The sequence below is a fragment of the Halichoerus grypus genome, chromosome 9 (assembly GCF_964656455.1).
Source record: "Halichoerus grypus chromosome 9, mHalGry1.hap1.1, whole genome shotgun sequence".
NCBI lineage: Eukaryota > Metazoa > Chordata > Mammalia > Carnivora > Phocidae > Halichoerus > Halichoerus grypus.
The window spans coordinates 111,591,829-111,614,946 of record NC_135720.1 but is presented as its reverse complement, the minus strand read 5'-3'; the positions used below and the strand labels follow the sequence as shown (position 1 = coordinate 111,614,946).

At 53.8% G+C, this 23,118-nt stretch overlaps 1 protein-coding gene and 1 long non-coding RNA gene across 3 annotated transcripts in view; one reads left to right on the top strand and one right to left on the bottom strand.

Moving 5' to 3' along the window:
• MTCH1 (mitochondrial carrier 1) overlaps window positions 1–12,983 on the bottom strand; it is an 18,526-nt gene extending 5,543 nt beyond the window's left edge. Inside the window, exons 1-7 of one of the 2 annotated variants that reach the window (XM_036074341.2) lie at window positions 12,638–12,983; window positions 8,679–8,763; window positions 4,578–4,684; window positions 3,993–4,070; window positions 3,550–3,607; window positions 3,151–3,202; window positions 1,379–1,438 (exon numbers count right to left, since the gene is read on the bottom strand). In XM_036074341.2, coding sequence (XP_035930234.1) covers window positions 1,379–1,438; window positions 3,151–3,202; window positions 3,550–3,607; window positions 3,993–4,070; window positions 4,578–4,684; window positions 8,679–8,763; window positions 12,638–12,958 — 761 coding nt within the window. In that variant the 5' untranslated portion in view covers window positions 12,959–12,983. The remainder of the gene's footprint in view (window positions 1–1,378; window positions 1,439–3,150; window positions 3,203–3,549; window positions 3,608–3,992; window positions 4,071–4,577; window positions 4,685–8,678; window positions 8,764–12,637) is intronic. The other variant, XM_036074340.2, reaches the window with a different exon arrangement.
• LOC144379088 (uncharacterized) lies at window positions 12,973–23,118 on the top strand. The gene is made up of 2 exons (XR_013441276.1): window positions 12,973–13,333; window positions 20,923–23,118. It is a non-coding gene; the product is annotated as an uncharacterized LOC144379088 (long non-coding RNA).

The window sequence follows — 23,118 nt, the reverse complement described above, 5'->3', positions numbered from 1 at the left end:
AAGAATATATGCAACCCATCTAGGTGATAAGGGATATGAAGAAATTGAAACTTCACGAATGCAATCTCCAATCTTGATGCGTCCACCTGTGCTCAGATTAACCCCTCACACACACTCTGGTGCCCTCTCGGTGTTGTAACCCATACAGGTGTCACCCAGGCTGCAAATATGTGACGAACAGAACCCGACGGGTAGGCATGTGCTGTGTCAGAATCTCTTCACACCCGGGACGAGGACTCTACACAATGAGCATGAAAACTGCGAGACGTGGTCACTCGTCATTTTATGGTCTGAAGTACCCATCACATGAGCAAATACTTATCCCTGTATATTTATACATATGTGTATGTACGCATATATATGCATGAATACATTGAGTGTGAGTTCGTGTGTGTGCGCGTGTATTAATCAAGGTTTGGAATCCCGGCACTCCCGACACGGAGGACCGGCCAGTGCCCCGCTGCGGGGGGCTGACCCCTGCACTGCAGGATCCTTGGCAGCCCCCCTGGCCTCTCCCCACTAGCTGCCAACCGTGACAACCAAAAGATGTCTCCAGACATTTCGAGTGTTCCCTGGGGGCAAAAATCCCCTCCCGGTGAGAACCATCTAGTAGATATGTCCATACACACACGTGCACCTACATGGTCATTTCTTGGTTAAGTGAGATCCTAAATAAACACCCCTGACCAACTACGAAACCACAGGGAATGAACAGAGAACGCCATTATCCAGTATGTAATGTACCTATCAGCGTGTCTGTCACTGCCCAGACCTTAACAAGGCAAAAACAACAGCAAGCTGTCGGGAGTGGCTTTGGGGTCTGCTTGTATCCGGACGCAGTCTTTTCAGTATAAGCTTTCTGTGTTCCAGGTGACGTAAGGTGGGTGGGAGACACCCAGGAGGGCAGGGGTCTGTGAGTCTCGGGAGGTGATGGGCCCCTGCCACGGACCGCTCTGCACAAACACAGGCCCAGCAGAACGGTGTCTTGACCTTTTAGGAGAAGCCAGAGATCCAGATTGTTCTGTGCAACACCCGCCATGTTAAACAGAGTGCCCTGGCTTAGGAAGATCAGCCCACTCCCAACCCCAGGGCCAAGGGAGTGTCAGGCGAAGGGGCCAGTCAGGCCGTGTCCCCCATGTGCTGAACAAATGGGACCATGTCTGTGTGAGCCGTGATCTGCAAAGGGCCGAGCAGCTTTGGTCCCGGTCATCCGCGGCTCACACGTGCCACGGAGCTCCACGGAGCCGGATGCAGCTACGTGGGAGGGGCAGACCCCGGGGTTAGTCTGAGCCCGCAGCTACGGCCTGAGAGGTCGAGAACGTGTCTGTTAGTAGAGCTGTGCCACGTGGCCAGCTACGGGGTATAGAAACTCACGTACACAAAGAATCCCAGCAGCCCCTCCTCTTTGAAAATCTTCCCAATGGAGCTCAGCACACCACTGTGAAGAGGGAAGACAGGGAAATGAGGTCCCCCGGTCACCTTGGAGAAGCCCAGCCCCCGGTGTGGAGGAGAGCCCACCATCCCTGCTCTGAGCCGTCTAGTCCTGGCGGGGATGGGGAGGGGATATTCTCCGTTACCAGGGAGAACCCAAGTACAGAAGATGAGAGAGGGCGCCTGGGTGGCTCCGTTGGTTAAGCAACTGCCTTCGGCTCAGGTCATGATCCTGGAGTCCCTGGATCGAGTCTCGCATCGGGCTCCCTGCTCGGCAGGGAGTCTGCTTCTCCCTCTGACCCTCCCCCCGTCTCATGTGCTCTCTCTCTCATTCTCTCTCTCTCATAAATAAATAAAATCTTTAAAAAAAAAAAAAAAAGATGAGAGAGCTCTTATTTGGGGGTGAGGGGTGTTTACACAGTTCATGGAGACAGGAAACCCACTCACCCCCAGGACAGAAGCCCAGCAGTTCCCTACTGCTGCTTTCTGGGGATCTGGAATTTGGGCATTAGCCTTCCAGTGTGGGCTACTGCAAAGACAACAGGGCTCTCTCCTGCCTGGCCCTAGTGCTTCTCTCTGGAGTAACCTTCCAGCAGAGTAGCCTGCATGCCCGACAGCGGGAGAGCAGGAGGGGTGGTAGTGGGGGGGGAACCCACCTGCCCAGAGGGCAGAGAAGGAAAACGGAGCCCTGCAGGAGACCCTGGCACCAGACAGCCCAATGCAGCCTGGGCAAAAGCACCCGGCCCTCCCCAGCAGCTCAGAGATCAAAGGACAGGCTGGTGCCTTAGGTATGAAATGCAAAGGAGGCTCAAGAGCAATCTCTGGGACTTGTGGCTCGTGATGCCAAGTGGCCCGTCCTACATGGAGTTCCTCCAAAGCCTAGGTGGCAGAGGAAACCTAAAAGAAAGATGGAGACGGTGGGAGCCAAAGCCCTGGCTAGCGCCGCTCCTAAGGCACCCAGCCCTGCCAGGCCCCACAGCCCTTCTTCTTTAACAGTGGCGTGGCCCACTGGGGCTCTGAGCCAGATCATCCCCTCCCGGTCCTGTCGACCAACATCACGTTTCAGTTTAGGAGAATGGGCCAACTTCCCATTAGTGAACCCAAAATGAGGCCATGGCACTGGAGCTCCCTGGGGCAGTGGTCCCACAGGACAGCTGCAGAAAACGGAAGCCAGGAACTGAGTCTTAGGAAGGGTCCCAGAGACTGTCCTCCTGCCACATGCCGCCTGCTGTCCTGCACTGAGCTTCGTAGGGGCAGGGAGGGCGTAACTGCCACGGGGGAGGGTTGTAGCCCCACAGCTATGTCCCCACAGCTCCCAGCTCAGGGCCGGGCACGGCAGAGGCTGGGGAAGTATGTGGTGAACAACCGAGGGGACAGGCCCACACCCGCAGAGGGGACAGCCTCGTAACAGAAAATGGAACGAGCTAAATGGTTAGGGCATAACTAGGGGGTCCAGGATGGAACCCTAGCTCAGTCCCAAGGGGCACAATCCGAGCCAACTCTGCTCTCACTCACCCCCACGGCAGGGCCGCCGGGATCAGCCAGGGCAGCCCTGGATGGGCGACGGAGAGGAGCAAATGCCCCTGCCATGTTCCTCGGACACTAGCACATCAGAACGAGGGCAGAAGAGGGACAGCACCTGACCCCAGCGTGGCCTGTCCTGGCAGACTCTTGAGTGGTGACAGGGCCACTCCTGCCAGTTCTGGAAGAATTACCCACCTGTACTTGGCCTCCCGTCCCACAAATTGGACCATGCAGCGCATTGAGATGACTGAGGAAAAAGAAACACACAAGGGTGACACGGTGGCCAAAGCCCTTGGCAACTCAGCGGTGGGGTCCCCACTGCCGTGGAAACCGCACGTGGCCTGTGTCAGCGCAGGAGGGGGAGGAGGGCCTCCGGGATTCTCTGTCACACCCCGTGACCACGGCATCCTGTTTCTTCTGCCTGGGAAGGGCCCCGGCTCCCTCCAGACAGGACTCCCCACCAACTTCTCCTCAGCGCAGTTCCAGCGGAGGACCCCCACCCGACTATACTTCCCGGTGATCTAGCACCGCCCGGCTTCGGTCCGCGAGGGGTTACCCCACAGCTGAGAAGCCGTGTCCAGTGGGGTGGCTCACCATGCAGGGGGTGGGCCAGCATGCGGGACACACACTGCATCATCATCTCGTAGGAGGTCTGCAAGAGAGCAGAGGGTGGGGACTCGGCCTGCCCTCTCTCGGGACTGGCACTCAAGGGGAACCACAAGCTCTTACAGGGGAAAAACTGGGATCCCACAGCCCCCAGAGGGGTCAGTCGACCTGGGATCACCCCACTTGTCAGCCACCCCCCCATCCCCTCCACCCAGGAGTGCTGCTGAGTCTTGCACTAGGCCCCACGATGGCCGAGAGGCTTTGTGGTATTCCTTACAGCGTCCTTACAGGACTCCTTCCGTGTCCCACCCTAGCCACGCACACACGAGGAGCCAAACCTGTGTCTCTTCAACGGCCCGGCCGACTCGGCCGTGAGAAATAATCAGACTCCCCTCCCAGGGCCTCTCCCTCTCCCAACTCCAGACACCCACCTCCTTCACTACTTTCCTCAGAGAAGTCTTCATGTCATCCTTGTTGGAAACCTGTTCGATCTCATCTGGAGGGAAAACCTGAGGTACAAAAAACAAAGGAGTGAGGCACCTGGCTGGCTCTGTCCTCCGGCATGCGACTCTCGACCTCAGGGTTTTGAGTTCGAGCTCGAGCCCATACTGGTGTCAAGCTTAATTAAAAAAACAAAAACAAAAAAGGGCCAAAAGCAAAGTACAGCTATGCCTCTTAATTGTCACACTGAAGGGACAGGGACGGCAGGAACCAGCTCCTACTATTTTCCCTATAGCTGGGTCCACCTCGGTAACCCCAGGCCTGGAGCTCGGGGGGTTGGCGGGGAGCCCCTGCCTGCCTGGTGTCACAGTTGTGGGCAAGCGGGAGGACTAGGGGGCAGGACCGTTCCCAATCAAGGAGATGCGGTGTGCGGCCACCAGGGTTTAGAGCCCGGCTACGGTGCGAGGTGTAGCCGGGGAAAGGAGAAATGGACCAGCGCCCATGGCTGTCTCTGGGGCTGGCAGGGAGCTTGGGGGAACTTCAGAGAACGGCTCCTGGCTTCGCCCCAGGCTCACCTTCTTCATACTGCCCCGAGTCACCGTGGAGAGGGCGTTGGACATCAGTCGGGGGCTCAGGCCTCGGAAGAGCCCTATCTTCCCATCCACCTGCACGATGTACTTGGCTATAAGAAAGCAGAGGTGGCCGTGTCACGCCCGGCCCAGACATACCCACCCCGGGTCACACTCACTCCCAGACCAGATGCGGCCTGTCCCTCAGTCACGGAAGGGGCGGCTATCTATCCAAAACCCCAGAAGCGATCGGGCCCCAACGCCAAAGTCTTCTCTAGCCCATTTCTTTGTGTAAAACCTTCAAAATGTATTTTCGACCAACAAATTCACGAATTTTAACTTTGCAGAAATATTTGGCAAGCTCAGCTACAGTTTTTCAACTCAGCAACTTCAGTGCTACAACCCTGAAACCAATTCTGCTGCTTATAAAAAATGCTTTTCTTGGGGCGCCTGGCTGGCTCGGTCAGAGGAGCATTCAACGCTTGATCTTGGGGTTGTGTGTTCCAGCCCCACGTTGGAAAAATAATTTTTTAAAAAATGTTTTCCTTGGGGGCAAGAAAAAAAGGAAAAAGGCAGAGAGTGCTCACAGGCAACAATAAAGTTTGGAACCTAAGGGAGGAAAAAAGGGAAAAAGGAAGAAAGGCTCAAGGGCATCCCCTAAGCACACCACGGAGAGGGCCACCCTCATACTGTCACTGTGCTGCACCCAGGCTCCCACCTGGTACCCATTAGCATTTATGAATCACAGCAGGGGGTGGGGGTTGGGAGGGGGCGACATAACTAGTGGAGAAGTAACCAAAACGGGCACCGGTGAACTATTCTAGAGAAAAAACATAAGCAGCCAGGGAAGCTAGACCCTACCTGAATGAGTGTTTTTTTCTTTCTTTTTCTTTTCAAGATTTCTTTCTTTCTTGGAGAGAAAGAGAAAGAGAGAGAGTGCGCGCCAGCATTCTAACATGTGTGCATGTGAGCAGGAGGGGGGCAGAGAAGGAGGGAGAGAATCTCAAGTGGACTCCACACTCCGCGCAGAGCCTGAAGTGGGGCTCCATCTCATGGCCCTGAGACCAGGACCTGAGCCAAAATCAAGAGTCTGAGGCTCAACTGACTGAGCCACCCAGGTGCCCCAGTATTTTTTCATTAGGGCCTCTAAAAGGATACTTCTCTTAATGTTTCATTATTTTTTTAAAAGATTTTTATTTATTTTTTTATTTGAGAGAGCGAGAGAGAGACAGAGCGCTTGCACGTGGGGGGATCGGGAGCAGAGGAAGAGGGACAAGCACAATCTATGCCGAGCACGGAGCCCAGTGTGGGGCTGGATCCTAGACCCTGAGATCAGGACCTGAGCCAAAACCAAAAGTCGGAAGCTTAACCAACTGAGCCACCCAGGCACCCCTGAAGATTTTATTAAGTACCCACTACACCCAATGTGGGGCTCGAACTTAGAACCCCAAGATCAAGAGTCACATGCTTTACCAACTGAGCCAGCCAGGTGCTCAAATGAAACCTTTTAAACTATGTTCAAGAAGGTGATGTGTTCTCATGAGAGAGACGGATTCTGAAAAACAAACTGAGGGTTCTAGAGGGGAGGGGGGTGGGAGGATGGGTTAGCCTGGCAACGGGTATTAAAGAGGGCACGTTCTGCATGGAGCACTGGGCGTTATATGCAAACAATGAATCATGGAACACTACATCAAAAACTAACGATGTAATGTATGGTGATTAACGTAACATAGTAATAAAAAAAAAGAAGCTGATGTGTTCTTATAAACCCGCATAACTAGAAGCTAGCAGAACTTTCTCTCGGCCCCTGAGCGCCCCTTCCAGACCCGACTTCAGCTCCTTAGCACCACCCAGTGGCAGGAACCAGCAAAAGAGCCTTTCTCTCCAAAGCAACCTGTCTGCCAACCCAGCAAATTCAATGTCACTGCTGGAACAGGCTCGCCTTGGGGCCCGAGAGCACCTGTTCCCTGCATATTTGGCTTTCTGAGATGGGGGTGGGGCTGGAAAGAGAGGAATAGGAGGGGACCGGACACTGGATGCCGTGGCAGGGTGCCCCGCTTCACAGAGTGAACAGGCAGGAGGAAGGTTTATTTTGGGGGAGGGGGGCTCCAGGCAACAAAGAGATGCAGGCGGGGTAAAGCCTCAGTGCGAACGCCGCTGAGTCACTTAGCCTCTTTCTACCCGATTTGCCCACCAGTAAAAAAAAGGAGTAAGCACCCCTATTTCTCCTCATCTCAGAGGTGATTTATGAATAAGTGAGAGCAGAGAAAGGTATGCAAAAATCCCTACGGGGGCCTCTGTGGGCCCAAAGGGTCCCACAGCCAGCCAGGGGCTCTGTCATTCCATGGTTTCTCTGCAGTCCCTGCAAAACTCTCTGTTACACCAAAGAATGTCACGACAGCTGTGGCACTTTTCATCATGACCTGGAGAGGAGTGGATGTTGTCTAGACAGGAGACAGACAGCTGAGTCCCCTCGCTCACGCCCAACAGCCATCTGTTTATAATATCTGGACTGAAACAACATTTATATACACGGGGTGAGCAGGAGCACCTCAGAACTCGGCTCATCTTTGCAAGAAGCAAGATGTGGGTCAAGACCCCTCTACCCTGAGTTCTTTTGGGAAGGACTGTGTGACACAAGGAGAGAGTCCGGCTTCTAACCTGGGGCCCCTCACGTGGCTAGAGCACGCAGAGAAGCCACAAGGGAGGGGCTGACAGCCCGCCACCCCAGCTTCACCTTTATACACTGGCTTCCCTGTTCAATGGTCTGGGTGCCTGCCTACCTCTGTGACCTCCCCCTCCCCTTCACGGACTGTTTCTAAATAAAACCAAATACAAACACATTTCCCCACAAAATGACATGTTCGGCCTGGCCCCGGGCTACTCAACATCATGGTGGCAAAAATGGAAGAGAAACACAACATCAGATTCTGCCAAGAGTGTGTGGAATTAAAAAAAAAAAAAAAAAAAAAGGTGACAGGAGGCAAAGCCCCAGGTTATTTGGCAGATTTTCAGAGAGTATTTTGGACTGACCAAACAGGTATGAAGAGAAGAAGTGGGGGCGCCTGGGTGGCTCAGTCGTTAAGCCTCTGCTTTTGGCTCAGGTCATGATCCCAGGGTCCTGGGATCGAGCACCACATCGGGCTCCCTGCTCGGCAGGAAGCCTGCTTCTCCCTCTCCCACTCCCCCTGCTTGTGTTCCCTCTCTCTCAGTGTCTCTCTCTGTCAAATAAATAAATAAAATCTTAAAAAAAAAAAAAAAGAAAGAGAAGAAGTGGACGAAGCCTGAGGGGGATCAGCCCAGCTGTGAACGTGGACAGCAAGGGTACATTTGGAGAAGTCCAGGGAGGGTGGGCACTGGGAGAGAGACAGCGATGGTGGACTGGAACGGCCTGAGCCAGCCGGGGGCCTGGGGACGAGCAGTAAGACACAGCCAGGTCGGCTCAGGTGGCATGGCGCGAGCTCCCCCGGGGCGGTGGGCTTCTGGGGAGAGACCTCCAGCCAGCAGACCACGGCAGGGGCTGCGGGGTGCTTGCACGAAGGGCCTGGGTGAAGAAGCTGCCACGACTTCGCCGACCAGGAGCGCAGGGCAGTGAGGCGGTCTGCCGAGCCCGAGCGGCGGGTAGGGCAGGCTGGAGGTAGAGTGCGACGCCCCGGGGGCTGGCTGCTCGTGCCCAGTGTGGGGAGATGCTCAGTGGGGCCCACCGCCTGGGGAACACAGGGGAAAGAGGAGGAAGGAGAGGAACCCAGGAAGCCGCCAGGTAACAGGAAAGCAGAAAAACTGGCAACAGGGCCGGACTGCTCGAAAAGCACAGGGAAACCTCCTCGGACCCCCACTTCCAGGCACAACTTGGGGCGGCAGAAATGACAGGGGCCGGTGTCCGGGAGACCGCAGGCGGCAGAGCTGGACCAAAGCCATCTTGTCTACCTGCTCCCACCCCAGCAACCTGCTGCTTCTGGTGACACTTCGATCCCCTCCTCCCGGCCGGCACGACACAGGTGCCACGCTGCCCTGCCCTGTGTGTTCCCCGGGGCCAGCTGGGCCTGCTCCCCGGATGACGCTTCTTTTTTGTCCATGGGGGCCTTCCTGCCTGGGAAGCAGACTCACCATAGGTGAAGAAGCTCGGCAGATAGAGGACCTTCCTCCCCAGCACATTGGTCCCAATGGTGGGGGGCATCGGCTCATGACCCACCTTCAGAATCAACAAATACAAAAGGAAGGTCAGATTCTACTGCTGATCCAGCTCACGGCTGCTCATGCCCCCAGGCCTTTGCCTCTTCGGCCCACAAATTCCAACGCTGCTCCTGCTGGGTGTTTTCCTTGGAAAAACATACCAGAAATGTCATCGGCAGTCTAGAACCACCAGCATCATGCAAGCTCCCAACCAATGGAAACGTCTAGTCCCAGATCCGACCCCTACCACAATCCAAGTCACCCTGTCCCCCAACATTCTCACCTTCAAATTCCAGACATTTCCAGTGCGGGAAACCACCCCCCCCTTTTATGTACTTCGAACCCTGCACTCACCTCAGAATAAATCTCAGGTAATTCCCATCTCTGGGCTAAAATTTCAGTCCACTCTCAATCCCAAATGTGCCAACACCCAAACACATCACACCCACATCTCAGTCCCGAACTTCAGACAGCTCGGCTCCAAGTAACCCACCCCAGAGTGCACCTCACACTCAAGTTCCTTACTGCACCCACTGCAGAGGCCGACAAATCTGTCCCTCTCGCTCCCAGGCAGCGCAAACCGGTTGCTCCTCAAACAATTCCTCATCTGTGTTCTAATCTTGATCACTTCGTATCCCTGTGACAGAATGACCCCCTCGTTTCTGTAGGGCTATTGTAATTCTTGCTGTGTAGACGCTCGTTATAATTATAGTATCCGTTAAACTCATGGGGGAGGAGAGAAGACACAGCCACCCACACCCCTTTGGGGGAGGGGGTCTCTCCTGAGGGGTGAGGCCATTTATTATGCTGCCAACTGATGAGGAGAGAGACTCTGCTGCCAGCCAGGAGGCAAGGTATCTCCTAAGTGGGGTGCGAGAAGTCCCCTTCCCGGGCAGGGGGCCAGGACACAAGCCCTGTCCCTCAAAGGAAGCCAGCCAAGCCCCTGGACCAGAGCAGCTCCTTTGGGATGTAGCAGGGAGCAGAAATGGCAGGGCTGGGAAGCTCTGCCTTAACAACTGGACTAGGTATGCTTCTGGCGTTTTCCTGGTCCAATTTCTTCTCTTCTTCGCCTTAGTCAAGTGTTTTTGAAAGCTCTGGTTGTCTCTTGTGGATGTGATGAGCTACACGACCGATCACTGACTGTAAATGAAGAAACCCCCTCCATGACGGCCACCTTCTATTAAAAAAAAAAAAAAAATTCTAGCCCAGGGGAGTTGAGGGAAAGGGATGAGCCAGCTGACCCAAGCTGTTAGCCCTTCCCCTCTAGACCTTTCCCCTTCTCGGATAAATGCTCGAAGGTTCTGACTTAAGTTTTAATTTCTCACTTCTATAGGCGGTATTCTCTTTACAGCCTCAACTCCAAGTCTGAGCTACTACTGTTCTGTTGCTCTCACTCAGTCTAGTCACAATTTGGGAGTCCTAGCCATTCCACCCGCACCTCTAAATCTGCTGTGTCCCTTCACCCCAGAGCCCCCAAATCTGTTGAGTCTATTTTTTTTAACTTCCACCTGGGGTTATAAAAGGCACACATCTCAGCCCCATCCCCCTCATCCTCAAGTTTCCCTGATTTGTGCCCAAGTCACATGCACCCTATTTCACCCCCAAATCTGTTGTTAACCCAGTGCCCCCACAGCCAGAGCTGCGGCCCTGCATCCGACACTGGCAGAGCCAGTTCACCACCCTCAGATCTCCAACTCCTGAAACTTGACTCGGACGAACCCCAATCGGAGGCCCCACATTCTTGTTCATTTGGTCTAGCCAACCCCCAAATCTGCCACTCCAATCCTGCCACCTGCCCCCCCAAACCGGGAGCTGCCTTTTTGCAAACTATGGCTGATTCCCAAGCTGTACACATTAAGATTTCACCCTAAAACATGTTAACTCAGCACCAGTTGGGTTCAGATCAGACAGACTACCTCTGTCACCCGGACTGGGCTCACTCATCCTTACCTACCCAGTTCTTTTCACCCTTTGGTCTCCATCATGCCCAATTCCCTCTTCAAATCACTCGTATTTCAATTCTCTTCTCAAACCTGTACACCAAATCCACCATGAAGCCGCTTCTCACTTTGTTCACATGAAACACACCCCTGCTCCCACCAATTCCTTATGTACTCCAGCATCCTCTACCCCACAGACCCTCCTATCTGCCACCCTAAAAACCCAGGCCCTGACCCAATCTCACTCCGTCAGATGAAAAACTCAGCTCCTGATACCCTTACTTCTCAGGTAACATCAGTTCCAAAGCGCCCACCTTCTCTCCCAAACCTGTAATCTCTACTGCTAAAAATACAATCCTAATTCCCTAAGTAAAGCAGCCCTTGCTCCCAAATCACAACCAAATGCCAGTCTCAATCTTCCCCCACCAGCCGTTTCCAAATCTCAGTCACCATTAGATGCTAGTCAGGCATCCTCATGTCCCCGACTGAATCTCTTCATTCCTTGTCATATTCCCAGTCACACCTAAAAATCTACTGCCCCGTTCCTCAGACCCCAGATTTCAACTGCTCCCATGCCAACTTTATCTCCCACTCTCTCGGTCCAGTTATAAAGACAGTAAATCTGGCGTCCATTCGCTTCAATTCAAACCTTAAATCTTGGTTGGCCTCCGTGTCAATTTTCACCCCCCATCCTCCCCCCGAACTGGAAAATTCTAGGCGAAATCTTCAGTTATCAGTCCAGGCTGGAACCACCCCCATCTAAACAGTGCCCATCTCAGTCTCGTCCACCTAATTCTGCCAAATGCACTCCTTCTACCTGGCCTCCTTCCAGCTCAGTGTCTCCCTTTCTCAAGCAGCCCACTTCATCTGCAAGGCCTTGCTGGCCACCACCATATGCCAAGTGCCCCTGCATGGCTCCATTCCAGAGTCACCCCTACCTTGGCCTCAGTTTCTGCCAGCCTCTACCTATCCCGCCACTGTATGTCCCAACTGCCCCTTCTGCCCAATTCCAACACTCCATAACCCATCCCCCGCCCCCATACAAGGACTACGAGTCCCATCTCCCGACCCCAACTATGACTTTCATTTTCTTTTCCAAATGCGTCATCCCTTTCCCCCTAAAAGTCTCCTCCTTCCCGGTCCCCTCTCCAGACAAATCGCCATCACACCTCTCCCCCACTGCGTCGCCCTATCTGTTCCCCTCCCTCAAAACGCGTCACCCTGCCACCTCCTCCCATCAAATCTGTCGTCGCCATCAAATCCAGAGCCCCCTTCTCCTGCAAACGCATAGCTCTCCCCTGCTAAATCCTTTGCCTTCGCCCTCTCCCACCAAATTCCCTCACCATTAAATCCACCGTCTCCTTCCCACCCCCACTCCCCCCGAGTCTGATGCCCTTTCTTCTCTCCTAAATTTTTGGCCCTGGCCTCCAGTCCTTTGTCCCCTCAAACAGCTTTAAATCCATCTCTATCAAATCCAGAGCTCTTGCTACCCCCCCCCACCCGCGTTTAAATATGTGCTCTTCATCTAAATACTCCGCCTTGGCCCCCAATCCTCCTCCCCGCCCATTCGCCAAAACTTCCCCGCCCCTCCCCCATTCTGTTACTTCTTTACTCGCCCTAAAATGCTGCCCCTTCCCTCCTATTCCAAGTTCATCGCCTTCATCCTCCAAACCCCTCTCTCCATTCCTTCGACCCCTTCCCTGCACCCACCAAATTCCTTGTTCCTTCCATCCTCTCCCAAATCTGTCGCTTCTACCCCTTCCCCCCCTTTCCTTCACCCCCAAGCCCCTCAACGCTTCCTTTCTCCCCGACTCCCTCAGCCCACCAAACCTGCCGTCCTCGCCCCTATCCCCAAATCCGTCGCCACAGACTCCCCGCCCCCATCCTCCTCCAGATCCCGGCCTGTCACCTTCACATCAGCCCCCACCTCCCTGCGGCGCCCTGGCCCCCGACCTGGATAAGCAGCTTCACGTAGAGCAGCGGGTGGCTGAGCGCCGTCACGCCCGCGCCCAGCGCCACGAAAAGAGCCTCGGTGGTCGGGGCGTTGTCCCCGGAGCCCAGGCCCCCGGACCCGCCGTCCATCCTGCGGGCGGAGGGCTGTGCCGCAGGCCGAGGGTGGCGCGGGTGTGCACGGTGCGCGGGCGGCGGATCGCGAGCCCGAGCCTCGACCCCCGCCGCCGCTCCGCCGCGAGCTCCCGCTCCCGCTCCGGCTCCCGCCATCCCCGCGGCACCGCCGCGAGCCCAGGGCGCCACTTCCGGGTCCGAAGCCCCCATGGCGCCGGGCGGCGAGGTCACTCCCCGTCACGTGACGGGAGGGCGCCCCGCCCCTAGCAGGCGTCAGGGGGCGGGGCCGGGCCGCACCACTCGCGGCTGCGGGGGAGCGCGGGTGTGTGGCGCGGAGGGTGGTACGAGCCGGGTGCGGCCCGCGGGCCGGATTGGGGCCTGACACAAGGCTGGGTTGCAACCCGGGCGTCAGTGGTCGCGGGCGGCCCGGGCCGGGAGTTCCGGGAGTGTGAAGGCTGCCGCCGGCCCGGGCGCTCCCCCGGGAACCCCCCCCCCCGAAGGCGGCGGGGGCGGGGCTCGACGGCTGTGCCAGCCAGACGCCCCCAATATGGCCTGAGGCGCTTCCAAGCCCCCCTCGCCGGCTTGGTGAGTTTTCTCCGCAGTTCTGGGCCCGCCCCTTTGCGGCCCGGAGCCCAGGCCCTGCGGCCTGCAAGGCCTCTTCCCGCAGCCGGAGCTCCTCCGCGCTGTCCAGTCGTGTCTTACGCCTTTATCCTCCCCGCTAAACCAAATCTAGGAGCCCCTTAGCGACTGTGGTCACCCTCCTTTGTAGTTGAGCCTTCGCGAACGTTCCTTAGAGCCCACGGTTAGGAAAGTGTTTTGTCCTAAAGTATTTGTGTATCTCCCTCACTACATGGTGAGGGTTTTAATCAGTCTTTAAATGGGAGGATACACAGGCACTGTGCTAGGCATCGAAAGTCTAATATTTAAATGAGCAATGATAACTGGCCCTCAAATCACGCTCACTATATGCCAGGCATGTTAAAGTGCTTTTCAACAGGTTAACTCAAGAATGATCCTGGAGGGGCCCCTGGGTGCCTCAGTTGGTTAAGCCTCCTACTCTTGACTCTTGATCTCCGCTGAGGTCTGAATCTCAGGGACTCTTGACTCTTGATCTGATCTCCGCTGAGGTCTGAATCTCAGAGTCGTGAGTTCCAGCCCCACTGGGTTCCGTGCTGGGTGTGGAGGCTACTTAAAAAAAAAAAAAAAGATCCTCGTAACAACCCTGCGAGGAGAAGGTATTTGTTACAGCAAGTACCCTGTCCCTGCTTGTAACCGTGCCCACCCTCACCCCCAACAACACCTGAAACAGTGCCCTGCTGGCAGAGGAGGTGCTCAATAAACGTTTATACGGAACAAACTGAGTATCCCAGAGTCTGCAGTGGGGCACCCGCTCCCTTTGCCGGTACTTATCCTGTGTTCTTTGGGAAAAAGGGCTTTAGAATAGACGTCTACCTTCTGACCACCTGGTCCAGGTTTCCTGCAGTCTACCCTGACTCCCTCCCTTTCCCCCTAAAAAGCCCCTTCCTCCCCCATGCCACTCCTGACAATAAATACTCCATACACTGCCCACATCCAAATCCTGCCCACCTTTTTTTTTTTTTTTTTTTAAAGATTTTATTTATTTGACAGAGAGAGAGCGAGAGCAGGAACACAAGCAGGGGGAGTGGGAGAGGGAGAAGCAGGCTCCAGCTGACCAGGGAGCCCGATGTGAGGCTTGATCCCAGGACCCTGGGATCATGACCTGAGCTGAAGGCAGATGGTTAACGACTGAGCCACGCAGGCACCCCAAATCCTGCCCATCTTCCCCCTTCCCTTCCTTGGGCTCTCTAACCCAGGCTTGTTCTGGTCTCAATCACTACAAAGCTTTCTAGTCCTTTCAAGTTACATGTTTTCCTCTTCAAACACAACCTTCATCAAACCTACTGCTAACCCCCAGGAGCACTTTAAATGACTTCCTTTTGCCTGGATTCTGATTTAGCTTTCTTAAAGAAACCTTAAAGTCAAGTTCATTCACAGCCTCAAGTAACATTGCAACAGCACACTCACTCTCCACCCAGAAGTCAGGCTTCTGGATGGGGCGTGGTAGGGGCAGGGTGGGCTGGGAGGCGAGCTTGCTTCACCTTAAACCTCCTTTTCTGGGCTTTTCCTCACCATCTTTCTCCACCTGTTTTTCCTTCTGGACTTGACTGGTGTTCACTGCTAGGCCTTTTACTCTGTCTTACTTACATGGTCACCTAACTTTTTGTGTGTATTTATTCCTTGGAGTCTGAGGCTCCATGGAAGGCAGCTACCTTGTGTTGTGTGGTCTACAATGTAGCTGCCTTGCATTGTTTTGTATCTTCCTCCACACGGAATATGGGATTATGGGGACATACATAGAGTAAATGTTCAGTAAATTGGTTTTAAGTGATTGAACAATTTCCCTAAGCAAAGAAATTAAAGTAAAAGTAGATCAGCTAAAGCAATTATATCTCTAGGAATCTGAGCAGAAGCAAATGCAAACTGCACCATAACTGTATTTCCACAACCCAGGGCTCACAGGGACACCAGTAGGAAGGAAAAATCCTCACAGTAAAGAAACTACAAACCACTCAAAACACATCCCATCATGAAAGTGAATGGGCAAAACAGGAGGATTAATACTCCTGGGAACTTGACGTAATAAGGCAATCTGGAAGAGACTTTAAGGGGGGAAATGTATTTTCAAGTGAAGGCAAAAATAAAGACTAAGAAGTACTGGAGAAAAGGACAGTGTGAAAAAAGAACAGGAATATTTGAAAAGAAATCAAACAGATCATTTAGAAATGAGAAGTATACTTATTGAAATGACTGAAAGAAAATCTTGCTCAGGATTCCCTCTGCTGAGCAACCTAGAAATAGTACTTAGAGCTATACTTAAGTACTTAATAGTACTTAGAACTATAAAGCAGTTAGCTCTGGGCTGGATTAGTGGCCCCCTGTGGTCCCATTACCATCTGCAATTACTTACCACAGTATTGTGGCTGCCTGCTTTCTTGTCTGTCTCCCTTGTTAGATTGTAAATTCCTTGAGAGCAGGACTGTCCTATTCATGCTGGCACAGTGCCTGGCACATGGTAGAAACCCACTAAATGTTTTCTAGAAAACGAATGAATAAGCAAAAATACTTTTAAAAATTGCACAAAGGGGCGCCTGGGTGGCTCAGTCGTTAAGCGTCTGCCTTCAGCTCAGGTCATGATCCCAGGGTCCTGGGATCGAGCCCCGCATCGGGCTCCCTGCTCTGCAGGAAGCCTGCTTCTCCCTCTCCCACTGCCCCTGCTTGTGTTCCCTCTCTCGCTGTCTCTGTCAAAAAATAAATAAAATCTTTAAAAAAAAAAAATTGCACAAAGTTATTATGGTAGCACCACTTACAGAATGAAAACTTTAGGAAGACCCATATTCCCCAAAGTAGGATAAACAGCAGAAAAATTAACAAGGAATAAGACTGTTGTAGACCTTGAGAATTGCCAAGTATATAAACCACCAATCCCTGGAGTCTTGTGGGGAACTATTGTTACAATGAAAAGAGAATACAAAATACTAAGTACCCATTATTGCAACTAGGTTGACATCACACTAACCAGGTTAGGAGTGCACTTGAGATGATGCTAAGGGTCGGCATGAGATTTCAGGCCTCACATGGGGAGGGGTAAGGCAGATACTGGAGAATTGGAGATATTGGAGAATTTACTCTGCTTTAAAGAAGATGGGCTCGTTCTAGATGTAGGCTCCCTGTTTACTAGTTCTGGGTGAGAACATTCTGGCTGCTGTCTCTGTTCACTCTGTTCACTCTGGGTGGGGGTGGGGAGCACTGGCCTGCCTTCTGTCATGGAGCCCTGGGGTTCTGTGCAAAGCAGGTTGGTTACCTTGTGGTGTAGAACTGCTTCCACCCAAGGAGTAAGGAGCTTCTCAGTAGCTGGTAACCGCCCAGCAGTTCCTGTCCAAGGGGACTCTCTGAATTAGGGGAGCAGAGAAGCGTGCTAAGAGAGAGCCACCCAATTCAGGAAACACCTCTTGTTCTAATTATGCCAAAAGAAGGTACATTATAACTGATCATCTCAGGAATCCTGGCATATTGTGCAGGTCACCAGGAATGTATTGGCATGAGGAATCACTAAGCCTTCTGAGAGAAACATGGGAGACAGGCTGGGCTGAAATGTGCAAGAGTGGAGGGGTGCCTGGGGGGCTTAGTCGCTGAAGCGTCTGCCTTCGGCTCAGGTCAGGATCCCAGGGTCCTGGGATCAAGCCCCACATCAGGCTCCCTGCTCCACAGGGAGCCTGCTTCTCCCTCTATCCTTACCCCCTGCTCATGATCTCTCTTTCTCACTCTCTCTCTCTCTCAGATAAATAAATAAAATCTTTAAAAAAAGAAAAAAAAAAAAAAAGAAATGTGCAGGTGTGGAGAGGGGAATTAGGGCCTCTGCACCATGGGGAGATGTGGCATCTTGCTGAGCATCGTGCTCACCCTGGTGTCAAAGGATCAAATGCCTGCTTGCTTTGTGCTCTGCCCTACCATTCTCCCCTCGGTAGAGAAAGGTGCGTCTATCTGAATCTCTCATGGCCAACATCTATTTGTCCTAAGAGATGGGGAGAAGTTTCTTCTGCTGCAATCCATAAAAGTCAAACATGAATGGGCCCTTGTCCAGAGCTTTGGGTGAATCTGGGGATTAAGATGGTATCATTCAGGGGCGCCTGGGTGGCTCAGTCAGTTAAGTGGCTGCCTTCAGCTCAGGTCATGATCCCAGGGTCCTGTTGGCTCCCTGCTCAGCAGGGAGTCTGCTTCTCCCTCTCCCTCTGTCCCTCCTCCCTGGAGCTCATGCTCTCTCTCGCTCTCACTCTCTCTCTCTCAAATAAATAAAATCTTTAAAAAAAGAGAGAGAGAGAGAGAGAGAGATGGTATCATTCAATGGGAGACTATCCAGCCCTGCAAAGGAAAGAGCTATTGATACCAGGCAAAGGCACAGATGAGCCTCAAAAACATTATTCTGAGTGAAATAATCCAGACACGAAAGAACACCTGGTGTATGGTTCCATTTATATAACGTTCTTAAACAGGCAAAATTAATCGGCGGAGATAAAAATCAGAACAGTGGCTGCCTATGGGGAAGGAACGGCTGGAAAGAGGCATGAGGAACTTTCTGGGGGGTAGAGACGCGTTCATCTTCATTGGGGTGGTGATTACACACGTGGATGCCCTTGGGAAATCTCACCAAGCTGTACTCTTAAAACCTGGGCATTTTATTGTATGACCATGATTCCTTGAGGAAAAACTATTTCAGGACTAAGATTCTTGTTTCCTCTTAGTGGGTATCTAGGGGAAGATGCTGTCAAAATGTCAACTGTACACATTCATGTGGGTCCTTACGTCACTAGAAAAACAACACGACTCCCTTCTCTCCTGCTTCCCTACCAGCCCTTGGCAGAGTCTGAATCTTTGTATGTAGTAGCATGCTGGTCCGTTCGATAACGGGTCCTCTAGGAAGAAAAAAATTCCGATTTGTAGCACTTGCCAATTCACGAGGTGGAAGTACTCTCACCGTGACTGATTTCAGGCTGCTAATGTGACACGTCCCTGGGCGGGGAGTTGGGAAGAGATAGGCACGACTGACTTGCTCAAGCCAGTGGGAACGGGCTCCAGCCTTTCTTGTGAAGCTTCAGGGGAGTCCTGACAGAGCTGAGCGAGCAGCTGTTAAGCATTGTGTGGTTCGGGAACCAGCAATTTCCTACTATCCTGAATGTGAAGGGTGGTGGACGCTGCCCCAAAGCGATCGTGTGAAATCCTGACCATCGTACCGGGGTCAGCCTTGTGAGATACAGCGGGGCAGTGACTTTATCACGGGGATTCGCAACATGTTGGCAGCATCAGGATTTTTAAGTGAAAGGATGGGGTTGTTTCATTTAAAATTCCCCAATTTAGGGGCGCCTGGGTGGCTCAGTCGTTAAGCGTCTGCCTCCGGCTCAGGTCATGATCCCAGGGTCCTGGGATCGAGCCCCGCATCGGGCTCCCTGCTCAGTGGGGAGCCTGCTTCTCCCTCTCCCACTCCCCCTGCTTGTGTTCCCTCTCTCGCTGTGTCTCTCTGTCAAATAAATAAATAAAACCTTTTAAAACACACACACACACACACACAAATAAATAAAAAATACAATGTTTTAAGAAAGCCGTACTGGTAACTCCAGTGTGCACCTTTTTTTTCAGGAAGCACTATTTAGGGTGTCTTACCCTTGGACTAGGGGAAAAGTCATGGGCAGTGGCCAGTGTTCTTCCCTTCTCAGGTTGTAACTCCCATTCCTGCCTGTAATAAAGGGGCAGGGCAGTGAAGGAGGTGTGGCTTACCCCAACCCTACTGCTGGGGATGGAGTGGAAGAGGCGTCTTGTCCAGAAGACTGGGGCTGGGGTTCCAGCAGGGACCAGAGGCAGAATGAGCTTTGGCTCACAGGGCAGGCAGCTGGATGCCCTGGAGCTTCTGCCCTGTGAGAGCTCAAGAGGGACAGAAAGTAAAAATTCCTCTTGATTCTTTCAACCAATATTTATTGAGTACCTACTATGTGGCCAGGCATCGTTGTAGATGCTGGGGATATAGCAGTAAGCAAAATAGACAAAAACGCCTGCCTTCCTGCACTGACATTCTAGTGAGGGAGACAGACACTACACATAACCCAAAAATCAGTATATGAGAAAGTGAGAAACGAGGAAAATAAAGCAGGGAAGGGGGACTGGGAATGTGTGATGGGGTTACAATCTGGGGAGTATGTGGGAAAGAGGAAAGGCCTTGGTGAGAAGATGACATTAAAGCAGAGATTTGAAGGAGGTGAGGGGGTGAGCCATGCAGATATCTATCTGGCAGAAGAGAGTTCTAGGAAGGAGGAATGGCAAGTGCAAAGGCCCTGAAGTGAGCATTTGGCAGGTTGGAAGGCAGAGAGGAGGCCAAGTGCTTAAGCAGAGTGAGAAAGGGAAGAGTGGTAGAAATGAGGTCAGGGAGTAGGTAGGGCCTGCAGGCTGCTGGCTGTGGCCTTGGCTATGACTCCCAGTGAGACGTAAACTAGACATATCCCTAATGCAGATCAGTGGAAGGCAGCTTTTGAAAATAGTGGGGGAAACTAAGACTAGAGTAGTGGACATTCAGCCAGGCTTTCTTTCAGATTTGCCCTGTGGGGACCTGGGGACGGTGGTGGCTCATTCACATCGGAGCACTCAGGAGAGAGCTGGGGGAGACCGAAAGCCAAACTCAGAGAGGGCAGAAGATTGAGGAAAGAGAACCCTGCACTCTCCCACGACCCCTTCCGACGTGCTCAGAATGTCCTGTTGCCAACTCAGGAGAGATCTGGGGAGGGCCTACTACTTGGCAGGCACTGTGCTCACTTCCGGGGACCCAGAGATAAATAAGCCGAGGTCCTGCCCTCTCAGGCTTTTGTAAGGACTAAGGCCTCAGGCAAGCTTTGGGCATATCCTTTGTTGTCTTTTCCCAAGTTCCTAGGACAGGGGCTGTCTGTTGGAAAGGAGGAAGGGAGAAAGCTGGTAGGAAGAAAGGAAGGAATCGTGCCGCTCTTTGATGGGAGAACTGGATTTGAGGGGGCTCGTGCGTGGGGGGTTATGGAATAGCACTCCCAGAACCGTGTAAGAGGGAGCTTAGTAACAGAGCAGGTGCATTAGTGGGGGGCTCACAGGCAGAGAAGAAGTCCCGCTGTTGTGTGGGAAGATGGGAAGAGGTAGCTCAGGTTGGGAAGTGGGTCGTGGAAGAAAGGTCGCCGTGGGCAGGGCAGCGGGCTGTGCAGGAACAATTTGTTCTCTTGTTTCCTCTCGGAAGCCTGTCAGTCCTCTCCAGACTGCTCGTGTTTCCCCGTGAGCTGCTGTGGAGGCCCCAGCAGTCCTCGAGAAAAAGCCCACAGCTGTGTGGAGAGAAAAGGAGTGACCCCGGGTGTGAGGCCCCACACGCTCGCCGTGTGCTCACGCCCTGGGCGTCCACTCGGGTGCGGCCTGGCACCGTTCCTGGGCTCTGGCCTTGCCCGGCTGGCTCCCTTCTGGCGCCCGGGCCCTGGCTCTGCGGAGGGGCCCCCCTCTCCTCCCCCAGAAACACAATCCCTCCCTCTGCCCCTTCGCAGCCTCCCAGGGGCCTATCTCCTGTCTCCTGCACAACCGCGCCTCCCTCTTCATTCCAGGTTTCCCAGGCCGCCTCCCGCGGCCCCACCTGATGTCCGCCTCTGGTGACCTTGAGTCCTTCCTGAATAGTGGGGTGGGTGCCAGCGCTGGCACAAACCTTGCCCAATCCACGAGAATGCCGACTGGGAAACCTGATCGTTTGCACGCTGAAGAAGAAAGAGCCGTTCTGTTCTTCACTGACGTTCCCACGGCCACCCACGTCAGGGCTGACACATTTGCTGTCTTGTCCTTCAGCCAACCCCGTGGCCCGAGAGCAGCCCCTCCGCCCCGGCGGCCAGCCCTCCGCTAGCACACGCTGATGGAGTTTGCTTTGGCCTCCCCGTGTTCCCCTCGGGGCGGACTGGCTCTGCATAATGACACCCCCAAAACACGGAGGACCACCCAGACCACAAAGGGCAGGGGTATACGGCAGCCGCATCGGGGAGGCTTTCTGGGAAAGGTGACGGGCAGGAAGGCAGACGGCCACCTGAGGCCTGGCGCCCACGCCCGCTGAAGGGGGCCGGCGGCAGCGCCGAGTCCTCCAAGAAGGCTTTGGTGGTATTTCCGCCCAAGGGACAAGGGGGACAATCAATTCTGGCTGTTTGGGGGAGGACAGGGGTCTATGAGGGACGCTAGCTTTTTCCGCTTCCTCCCCCTAAGTCAGGGACTGGCAAGGCAGGCCATTGACACGGGTGGTGTGGCCTCTTCCCCCCTTTCCCCCCCCACCGCCCCCACACGGGGCCTCCCAAAGCCCGGTAGTGGGGTAGAGGACAAATGGGGGGGAGGGGCGCTGGAGGTGGCAGGCACGGGGTGGGGCGGCAGGGCCGCACAGCGTCAAGAGCAGGTTTCAGCTGGCTGCCAGCATCTTCCCTGGAGCCACATTATCCCATGCCCGCCAGCCTGTCTGTCACAGGCCATTAAGCTCTCAGCAGGTGCTGTGCTTGCCTGAGGCTGGGGGCGGGGTTGGGGGCAGATGCTTGGGAACACACCGGTCTGTCCCCTCCTGGCCTTGGCTCGCTAAAGAGAAATGCTCCCCTCGGGAGTCTTCATCCCCCGTGTAAAAGCTATGCCCTCGTGAACCCCTGGAGACTTCCTGTGTGTGCACACACGTATACACACACCACATCCACACATACATACCACCCTCACACCACACACCCCAGACACAAACATATCACACACACACACACACACACAGCATCCAGGTCCTAAATTCTGACACTTCTTCCCTGGCAGCCCCCTCTCCCCGAATGCCCCCTGCTGCTCCAGGGCTGCCAGTAAGAGACCCTTTGGATGCCTCTAGTCTGCACACAAAGTCCTCTGCCTCTCAGGGCAGAGCGGTCTTGACAGCCAGCCGTGACTGCCCAGCCGTGCATTTCCTGCTTGGGCATCCCTCCCTGCCTCTGTCCCTCCAGCTTTCCCCCTGTCTGGGCTGCAGGGGACTGAGCTCTTCCAGCCTCCTTAGGGCTTGAAAGCAGAGGAGTGAAAACATGAGACTTACCCATGCCAAGGACTCCAAGGGCCCTGGAGATGTTGCCCCCACTCAGAGGGAGACGTGTTCCTGCCCAGAGGATCAGGGACTCCTCTGCTTAAAACTCTGTACCCACTCCCCTTGGCTCACAATCACCTCAGCTCAGCAGACAAAGCCCCGCCAGGGCCAGACCCCTGGGCTCCCCTCAGCCTGTGTCCCTCCATTCCCCAGTGCCAGGACACCCAGATGTGCTAGACTGTCTGCTCTTCTTCCCGGTCTAGCCTTGGTCTCTCAAGTCCACACCCCTTTGTACATGGTGTTCCTTCTGTTTGTTTTTAAGATTTTACTTATTTATTTTGAGAGAGAGAGAAAGAGCACAAGCAGGGGGGGGGATGGGGAAAAGGGAGAGGGACAAGCAGACTCCCTGCTGAATGGGGAGCCTGATAGGGGCTCCATCCCAGGACCCCGAGATCATGACCTGAGCCGAAGTCAGATGCTTAACTGACTGAGCCACCCAGGTGCTTCTATTCCTTGTTTTGAATGCCTTTTCCTACCTTGTCCACCTGGAGAGTTAATTCATCCTTCCCTTCAGGTTGCCTCTGCCAGGAAGACTTCCTTAATAGCACCCACTATTGTCTGCAGACTTTGATGCCCTTTCTTTGGTCCCTTGTTCAAAGCATTTCCACATTATATTTTAGTGGTTAACAGGCCCATCTTCCTCATTAAACTATGAGCTAAGGGACAA